The sequence below is a fragment of the Vicia villosa genome, linkage group LG4, assembly GCF_029867415.1.
Source record: "Vicia villosa cultivar HV-30 ecotype Madison, WI linkage group LG4, Vvil1.0, whole genome shotgun sequence".
NCBI lineage: Eukaryota > Viridiplantae > Streptophyta > Magnoliopsida > Fabales > Fabaceae > Vicia > Vicia villosa.
This window is the reverse complement of record NC_081183.1, coordinates 168964243-168974577: the sequence shown is the minus strand read 5'-3', so window position 1 is coordinate 168974577 and position 10335 is coordinate 168964243. Positions and strand designations below refer to the sequence as shown.

The 10335-nt window shown below is 34.3% G+C and overlaps 1 protein-coding gene across 2 annotated transcripts; it reads right to left on the bottom strand.

The window, feature by feature from the left end:
* Nucleotides 1–2079: 2079 nt before the first annotated feature.
* LOC131595853 (uncharacterized) lies at nt 2080–9638 on the bottom strand. 2 transcript variants are annotated; one of them, XM_058868355.1, is made up of 9 exons: nt 9523–9638; nt 6731–7653; nt 5471–6104; nt 5257–5370; nt 3976–4179; nt 3724–3821; nt 2704–2803; nt 2459–2557; nt 2080–2360 (listed from the first exon to the last, which is right to left on the bottom strand). In XM_058868355.1, the coding sequence occupies exons 2-9, from the start codon at nt 7648–7650 to the stop codon at nt 2298–2300; spliced, it is 2232 nt and encodes a 743-aa protein (XP_058724338.1). In that variant the 5' UTR covers nt 7651–7653; nt 9523–9638; the 3' UTR covers nt 2080–2297. The 2 variants fall into 2 exon arrangements, with proteins under 2 accessions (XP_058724338.1, XP_058724339.1); XM_058868356.1 differs by having other exon boundaries at nt 5471–6101.
* Nucleotides 9639–10335: the final 697 nt, after the last annotated feature.

The window sequence follows — 10335 nt, the reverse complement described above, 5'->3', positions numbered from 1 at the left end:
TTAGTAAAAAAAATAGACATATAGCATAACACAAGAATTGATTGAAAATGATAAGAAATATTTCATTAATCAGCAAAATATAAAATAGATAAATTTAAAGAGGGGTGATAGTCTTGCTAAAATGGTTGACAACAATTCCTTAATCATGTTGCTTCTATGAGATTGAGCCCTGATGACTTTATGTTGTTGATCCAACCGTGTCCTTACTTCCTCATTTTCTTTCTTCAGCTCATCCAGAGTCTTCTAGCTAACAGCAGAAATAGAGGATGTTCCAATTACCTCTGGTCTTTCCATAAGTAGAAAATGGTCAGGTGCTATAAGCGTTCGAATCTTAGTTCTGCCTTTTGATTCATCAGTAGAATTCTTAAGTTCCAGAATATGAGACATAGCTTCAGAGAATCTTGCTGAGAAATTCTTTAGCACCACAACTTAGGATGATTCATTGAGAAGCTTGGTGTAATAGAGACTGCCCATAGTTTGTTCTAATTCCACAATGCACCACTCTCAGCAAGATTGACACATACAGTGACAATCTGCTTTATAAAGTGTAGACTTTCTTCTACCTTTGATTATATTTCTGCCAATATTTCATCAAAAGAAAGCTTCGGGTTCATAGTTAGATGATTTCAAAGGAAGGAGGAGGAATGTTTTGGAAATCAGGGATTTAAACTTGTCACTTTCCACAAAGTCAGCGGAAGTTTTATAGTTGGTTTCAGAGGTGGAGAAAGATGAGTCAATTGAGAATACAGAATTTTCATGCAAAATGTTATCAAGAGTTGTATCAAATATTCGATTTCACAAGATATTCGGTTTCACAAGATAAGATAATTGATCAGTGAGAAAGACGTGGTGAACGAGTATTGTCCCACTGAAGAATAAATTGTAAATATTTTTACAAAATCATCAAAGATTGATTTATTTTACAAGTTATTGATGATGTTTAAAATAACGCGAGGTTGATTTAAGGGAGACAATGTAATAATTAAATCAAGCGAAAGAAATGACAATTTTCAAAAGAGTATTCTAGAATTGGTTGAAAAAAGTGACTAGAAGACATTCATAAGAAATTTTGACTTTTTCTTAATCACTAAGTAATAGCTTGGTCTCATTCTTCATCATTAAAAAAGAACCTCATTGGACCAAAATGCATTAACAACCTATAACATGTGATGGCTTTACTTAATGCCCACAATTACTTACTTAGTTGTTAAGTATAGAAAGCTTTACTTCCACAATTACTTACTTAGTTGTTAATTGTTAAGTATAGAAAGCCTATAAAAGGAATGTCTTATGTAGATGTGCTATTATCAAAATAAAGTAAACGGATCCGAACTCTACCCTCGAGCATATCTATTTTTCCACTTTTTTTTTTTGGACAAATCAAGATTTTATACTTGCACTTTTAATATGGTCACCACATTTTTTGCATGCTTTTGCGGGCAGACGTTAACTTGAAAATTTATAATTGTAGGCTTAAAAGATGCAATGCATGCGGCCCTGCTCCACACTCATTTTTTGTCGGGCACAAAACAAAGTTTTAAACTCGCATCCTTAATAAAGTCTGTCCCGCTTCACTTTTTGCAGACTTTTGCGTTACGGGCTAAATGAGACAGACATGCCCGTTTGCCACCCCTAATGATAAGAACATTGCTTCCTCTTTGTTATTAAATTTTAGTTCATCTTGAGTCTAATTTTATAACATAGTTTTAAAAATGTACCAAGAAATTGGAAATAACCACTTTAAAAAAGCATATCTTTAAAGCTAAATAAACTACCAGGAATGTATAGATATTACTTTCATGAAAATTTGATACATTTTAACCATTCATTGTTTTTGGAAAGAAAGCTAAACAAGATTTTTTGCAGAGCCGATATTTGATAGAGAAATTATTTCAAGGGGCTTTACCCATCCAATTATTGGGTTTACGAAACTTTGCACTTGACATGGCCTCCATTGATGATCATGTAAGCACGCAATAATAAACAGCATTGCTCTTGCCAGTGCAAAACAATATACCTTTAAAAAACCTGTGATTCCATCAAGTTGTAACACATCTGACATAGAAAAGGAAGTACCAATGTAGTTATCGACTTGCAGATTTTTGTATGCCTTTTCATTCACTTTTTGATGTCTAAAGAGGGAAAATAGTACACTGTGAAAAGGAAGTATATCCTTGTCACAATTTCAACTGGTAAGCAAAATCATGCTTTTCTTTACCTTGTTTGAAAGATAAAATGAAACAGCTAAGACAACACATCTCAGCATGATAAATTAACTATTTAAATCCTAAGCATAACTAGGTGATTGATGACTTGCAGACCGGGCACAACCTTTTCCTACCAAGCCAAGGATCAATACACTGCAATAATTGAGGTTAATAATACACATCAGCATTCTTACAATTTCTTTAAATAAATTAAAAAAAACAAAATAAGCAGATTATTATATTAGTCTTACGTCTTTGTGAAATTTATGCAAACAAGGAAGGTGGCGAATAATGTCGCCTTTGACAGGGGTCTCGATACATATGGCACAGTTCTCTGTGAAGTTGTCATTCTGTAGCAAATGAACAACATTAATTAGTGTTGAACTCGACAACATTTACTTTCCCCATCAACTGGTTCTATGTCCCAAAACCGAAAAACTGAACAGAAAAAGGATAAGTTCTAAAAAGAGTAGAGGGGGGTCAGCCGATAGATTACCTGGACGGTGGACTGAGGCAAGCTATTGATCAGATTGGTAGATGCACCAGTATGCTGGTGGTTTTGATCATCAAGAGCCAGTAGCATTTCATAATCATCTCTGCATGATGGCACGAGGAAAACATGAACTTCTAAGGTTATATATTTAAAGAAAGCAGAATAATGCCAGACAAAGCTTTCCCTATACAATAATTGTGAAGCTACCATGCACAGGGACCTTGTAAGAAAATCCAGATATCAAGAAAAAGAAAACACATGCCAAACTGGGTCTACTATGGGCCCCTTCCACATCCAAAAGACTTCAGGTCTTTACCAGTGCAAAAAATCCGCCACAAATGGAAAGTAAGAAGATAGATTAACACAGCCATTTTGGTGGAGGGTAGTGTAATAAGATAATAAACCAAACCAAATGTTACAAGGGAAACATCTGCCTGGTTGATTCATCTATCATTTTACCATCTATAGTGATAATTTGGTTCTTAGCCTAAATGAAAATACATTTGTTTCTAAGTTACCAAACACCATCATATATACAGTGTTCCGTCAACATACAATTAGAAGCTGTTTAAGTTATTTGATTGTATACAAAAGGAGAAGAGAAATAATAAGGACTTTGAGTATGATAATGGTATAATATAATTGATAATGACCCGATACAAAAGACTGATCACTAACCGGCTAACCGCTATTTATAGAGATACAAACACCTAATCAATAAGAGAAACAATTCATGATAATAACTGAGTTGAAAACAAATCTTCAGACTAATCCAATGAGATGATTAGAGTATGCTATAATAATCTTAGGTATTAAAAGATATTTCATATATTCTAACGTAAATAAAAAAAGATGATTCAAAATGTACATCTTAAATGAGAGTGAAATACACCCACCCACCAATAACAAGAATTAGAGACCACCTTGTTAATGATGCAATGAGCAAATTCTGCTGGTTATCATTCTACATAAGAGTATGGAACATGACTTAAATTATGTGCATAAATTATTCTAAAAACTTACTCATTGAAATCACGATGACCATTAAGGATGTTATCAGCCATTCCCATATCATTAAAATCCCCTACTGCATCCTCTAATGCTTCCAATATATCAAGTCTCTGCGCAAGCGAGATAAATGCAATTGGTAACTTAGTAAAAGTTCTTGCTATTTATTTAGCTGGTTATTAGACCATGCAGGTTATTGAAAAATAATTTTGCAGGGATAAATGTTTAAAATAATAAGATGAGCAAAATGAAAGAGTAGGAAAATACCATGTCTAGGTCCATATCTATGGGAAACTGGGGGCGTCTTCCTCTTCCTCTAGATGATACGATAGGTCTTGACGATCTAGTTGTCATGCGGCTCCTAATCTGCGAGGCTCTATTAGAGAGAGGAACTTGAGGCAAAGTTCTCCTATTTGAAGGATTTTGATGAGGTCGTAAACGAGGCTGTCTATTTCCCCTCGAAATCCGTGTCTGTATAAGTAAGTAAATAAATAAATAAATATAGATTGCTCATTAATTAACACATTAAACCATTCATGAATAACAGAACCATTACCCAGTCAGCAATCAGTTATCACTTAGCAATTCTCTACACTTAGCCACACTTTGATGAGCATATTCAAGGTTCACGATACCAATCCCACTAGTTCTTATGGACACAAATAACATCAAACCATACTATGGCGGATGGAGGAAAATCCGCAACCCTACAGCTTTTCCATGGCACTATGTTGAATTTTTGCAACCGCAATCTGCCATGGCACCGACATGGCCACAATTTGACAACATTGCTCATCACAAATCCAATAGGCTATGTTTGATTGTAAGAAGAAAGAGTGAAGAGATAGAGTTGAGAAAGAGTATGAGGAGAGAAAGAAGTGAGAAATAGAATATATTTAGTGTATTGTTTGGTATAAGAGAAATAGGAGAGAGAGAAATATGGGTTGTTCTCTCTTGTTTGGTTGAATAGAAAGTGAAAAGACAGAAATGATATATTATATTTGAAAAGACAAAAATATCCATAAACAGACACCATTGTAGTCATTTATCTTATTAGAATTTCATTCTATCTTAATTACTTTATTATTAATCAAACTAACAAATGGGTTAAATTTATTTTATATTCGCTCTCTCTCTCTCTCTCTCTCTCTCTTTATCTTTCTCTTATCAACTTCTCTCAATCCAACCAAAGGGTTAAATTAAATGTAATAGTTTAAGCCAAGTAAGAAATAGAAGTCATTAATACCTTACAGATCTTTTACAGAGAAATAGAGTTAAGCACAAAAATAAATAGAGATACCAGGGTAAGCAGTATGTAGATTTCAAGTGCCTTGGCACTCCTTCCTTTAAATTCTACATTTGAGTTTTTTAAATTTAAAATATATTTGGAAAATGACTAAATCGTGATATATAGAACTGAAAGGCACAGATTATTTTATTAACAGAATATTTGGTATAACTCACATAAAAGAAATTTTACTTATATAGAAAAGAGATCTATAGTAGTATATATTTAAATCAGAGAGTAAGAGAGAGAGACTCAGTTACAGGATGAAGTATCTGATGATTATCAGTAGATGTGTGCAGAAGATCCCCTGCATCCTGCAGCTCCCGTGCTACATGTTCATCAACCTGCAGCTCCCGTGCTAAATGTTCATCAATCTGCAGCAAATCAACACATAACAAGTTATTGTAAATAAATACTTGCTTTAAGTCTTAAAAAACAACTTGCATAAAAATTGAGCAAAAGACGATAACTGACCCAACTGCTTTCAAAATAATCATCATTATACAGTTGTTCTTGAAGTTCGCGTGCCAATATCTCATCTGCTTCTAATTGCATTGCCCGGGCAACCGAACTATTGTTGTCATTGTCATTTTCACCTTCAATAAGTCCGTTGGTGAAACTTGGTATGGATAACAACTCAACAACTTCAGGAGCCAAGACACGACTTCGGGATGAACTTGATGATTCTCCAGATGAATTGACGAATATAGTTCCAGAGTTATGAGATGCTACATTAGGATTTCTAGAAGATGATTCAGGTTTCCTTTGCCTTTTAGTCAGCGAGTCAGCGGTAGTACTAGGTCTAGTTGACTGACCAACATCTGGATTAATCAACGAAGCAGGTTGAGGTGTATGATCTGATAGAGAGCCAAAAATATGCTTACCATTTTGACTGCTCCCAGTGTCACTTCTGTCCAGTCTGTTCATATTCTGTTTGTGAACAAATCTCTCACCATTATAATTATTCCTTGAATGATGCCCATTCACACCATACAAGTGTTGATTGTTACGTGTAGTTCTCCAACCACCTTGTCTCTCCCAGTTTTCAAATGAATTTCTTGGTTTATTACGGCTACCACTGGCCTCTTCATGATTGACCACGGGGCTGCTAAAGAAGCATCAAATTTAAATGCATTTAATCTCAGCATAAGTATTCAACAAAAATGAGAGATGGACTGATTTAAACTGGAAACCAAAGAGAAACTAGATAGATATGTCTAAACGTCGTGTCATTTTACTTCCCAAAATGATTTTACAAACATCGAGATTACTTTAAAAAACCACCCACCACCACCAGTCCCCCAAACCTAAAAACAAACAAATTAAGTTTTGCAATGCATACAGGATGACTGCCAGTATTCATGTGTTCCAACAAAATATGTGCCACTGCCCTGGTTTAGTAAAATAGTAGAGACATATTGTGAAGCAAGATTGCAAAACCACAGGATCTGCATCATATATATAAATGAGGAAACAAACCCTTTTTTCAATTGCATACTGGATAGTTTTGCCTTGCCAAATTGTTAGATTCATTGATTAGTATGTTCTTCACTAGTTTGCTATATCCTTTGTGTCAGTTAATTTTTCATTTATGAATTTACAATTTAATAAATGCATGCCGAGAAATCTTGCCTTATTCATTCTTGATGCAAGACGGCAAGATTTCCAGGAGAGGATATATGACCCTCAGGTCATCCACTAAGAAACACTTCAAATCTGAAAGAGATAGTTTACCTGCTATCGATGTGAATAGTTCCAGCATTAGCTCCGTGTGATGAAGGATGAATAAGTAACCCCTTTCCTTTCGCTCTACCGCGGTCTCTATCTTCAGCAACAATATCATCAACACTAATTGGAGACATTGTATTACTAGAAACTGAATGCCCGGTACGGATCTGTTCAACATTATTGGTTTCAGAGCGGTTTTGTTCAGCTGATTGTTTTGCCCTTGTTGCAATATTTTGTGGTGAAATGCAACCATTTCGTACCAATCTCTTGTGCCCTCTACCCCCTGGAGCAGTGGACAAACGAGGAGGCAAAGAAAGTTGATTTTCACCTTTAGATTGAGATTGAGAATCATTGGACAGAGAAATGCTTTTGCCACGGTCCATAAATAGATGAGGACCTGGAAGTGTTTTGTTATCTAGTTTACACTTTCCAGTAGCGGCAGATGAATCAGTGATTAAGGGTAACGAGGAGTTACCAATACTTGCTTTCAAGTCTTTCTTGTCTTTAATTGTGTTATCTCTTGATCCACGATGTAAGAAAGCTAGCTTTGGCTGTGGCAACTGCCCATTCTCTTCAGTCAAATCGAAAACAGGAATGCTCCCATGGTGAGATGACTTAGAAGGAATCATAGAGCTTAGAGTTTTCCCTTTCTCCATCTTCCCGGCTCCACTAGAGCGTGATGTTCCAAGTCCAAAAACTTTCTCAGATTGGGCTCTCCTAAACATGGAAGGCTTTTGAGAAGGATAAGGTTTATCTGGGGACAATATTATATAATTGTTGCAGTTACTTTTTTCACCATCAATAGGAAAAGCCCTCTCCCTGTTCTCACAATTACCTACACATTTTCGATCATTGTTTCTAACATTTGATCTATCGGGGGTATCAGGAACATCAACAATCGGAACAAATTCCATATCCTCCTCCATATCCTGTTTTCCATTATATATAACTATCAAAAAAATACCATAAAACATAAAGTAACAATTATAATCGACAGCAACTTATGTGCATAAAATGTTCTATAGACTGCAAGAACACTGGACATACAAACTCCGTACAAGAAATTAACACTCAGTCCACAATATTGAGCAGCAAAATGATTGCCGGGAATATAACAGAAAATATCATAAGGATATATGAACCCCACTTTAACCAACACTATTTAAGAAGACGTATTCAAAAAGACAAAGTGAAGAATACAACAAGAGTGGAGAATATGAATACAACAAAGACAAGAGCGTAGCAAAACAATCCAATTAAATGCCTTTACATATCTTCGTCGGAAGCCCCTTAGGGCCATGCAGTTTATACTATAATGGTAGTCAAATGCCTAATCTTATGTGAAGGAAGTTGCTTATATAAAGAACAATCCTTAAAAATGGAATCTCACGCCTCAAACCATGTATGCCAAAGTGTAGAAAACATTGCACATTTGGCTTTGTTTTTATTTCAATCAAAACTATACCAAACTGCATTAAGCAAGCATCTTGAGCACCCCAACATTCTTCAAAAATATCAAAATAAAGAACTCCACAATGATATAGTAGCAGCAGAACAATATAAGAAAGGATGAGGAACTGATTTAGAGCTTACATCAAGAACAAAACAGACATTTCAGGTACTCACATTTTCATATATCCCCAAAAATAATTTCATCATCAAACAAGTAAAAAATATAATTAAATAAATATTGCAGCGCAAATAATAAAAATTTAACATCAACGGGCCTAGCCTGTGCTTACAATCTGATGCACCCCATTAAAAATTCAAAATTAAGTCAAACAACATTGATTCTGGTTTTAATATCTGAAGAAGTTAAGCATGATAGTATAGAAATCTCATGATAGTGAAAGAACTAATCGTTCCAATCACACACACACACACAAATGCAGAATACAGAGCAAATATTTCAATTTCATCGGTTTTAAATGGCAGGCCACATCTTGTGAAGCCATCAGTCCACCACAGCATCTAATTCATATGACAACTGCAACTACACCAGGCTGTGATTGCAGGCCACATAGACCAATGTTGGCCCTCGTCAGCTCACAACAACCTTAAGGTAACCGCAACTAAAAATTAAAATCCTACTTTTATCGATCACGAAACTATTAGGGTTAGAACCAAGGGTCAGGGATGACAAATTCAAAAAACCTTTTATTTGAAAAAAAAAAAAACAGTTTCTGATAGGCACAACACAATCAAAACTCCAAACGATGCAAAAAATTTGAAATGAAACTTAAGGGTAAGCAAAGAAGAGCAATATCAGTGTTGCCAATCGATTTGAATAAGCAAAAATAACCCATTGCAGTAGAAACTTAACCTAGCAAGATTGAAGTGACAGAAAAATGAATACCTCAGAAAACCAAAAGATGAATTCAAAAAAGTTCAATTTTTTCATCAAAAACAATGAAATCCCATAAATTTACTGTAAACAATAATCCAACTTCACTAATCGATGACTTCAATAATCACAATCATAAAAAAATTCAAATAAAACTGGAGAAAAAAATTGCTTCAATGCAGCATCATGATTTATCAAGGCATAACCTCATCAAAAATCATACAAAGAATTAACAAAACTAAAACTTTACACAAATGCATGAAAATTTTGAAATCAAAGTGAAACACCGTCAATCTCAGATAAAATATCCTAATTGAAATGATAACACAGAAAGATAAATTGAGATTATACAATCGAATTGTTCAAAACTAAAAAGAAATTGTCATTACATAAAAAATAAAAAACCGTTGCTACGTACATTCAAAGCAAAATTCGAACAAGACAAAAAAAATACCTGATTAGTAGCGAGATTGAAAGCTGAGAGAGAGAGAAAGAGAGAGAGAGGAGGGAGAGAGAGGATGGGAATTTATCAGTGCGCTTAATGGGCCCGATCTGTACCGATGAGAAAAGTAAAGTCGGGTCGGGTTGATTGTCCGAACCACCCTCAATTAGACATGTCACCCCACTTTTTTTATATTTCAAAATTACTGTTGAGTAATTTAGTGGGACAAAGAATGAATTTTTCGATAGAATTTTTTAAATTTTAGGTATTTTAAAAAAAAAAGGTACTACCATAAATTCAAAATTTTGGTATTTTTTTTAAATTTTAGGTAAAAATTATGGAAATTTCTAAAAATTTAGTGTTTTTTTAAAATTTTCGATACACCCCAAAATTTGTGATAGAAATGCGTATTTTTTAAAAATTAATGACTTTAAACAAGGGTATAATGGTAAAAACATACCCTTAAGGGGGTGACATGTATAATTTGAGATATGACATGTATAAATCTCGAATATATGATGGCGAGAGAGCCTGTAGCAGCAAGAAGACCACCACAACACACGATGAAATCTAATGGAGACGAATTTCACCTTAATTTTCTTGTTAAAACAATTTTTAACCGTTAATTAATTATAATTTAATGTTGACATTTATCATAATTATTATTTTTAAAATTACTCATTAGTGTGGTTGTAATGCTTTGTAGACTTGGTGAAATGTTTTGTCTAAGAAAATGATAAAATGAGATTAGATATATGTGTTTTATATGATAGTATAAATTTTGTATTTTAGGTTAATTTCACTTAATTCTAAGAAGGAAGATTT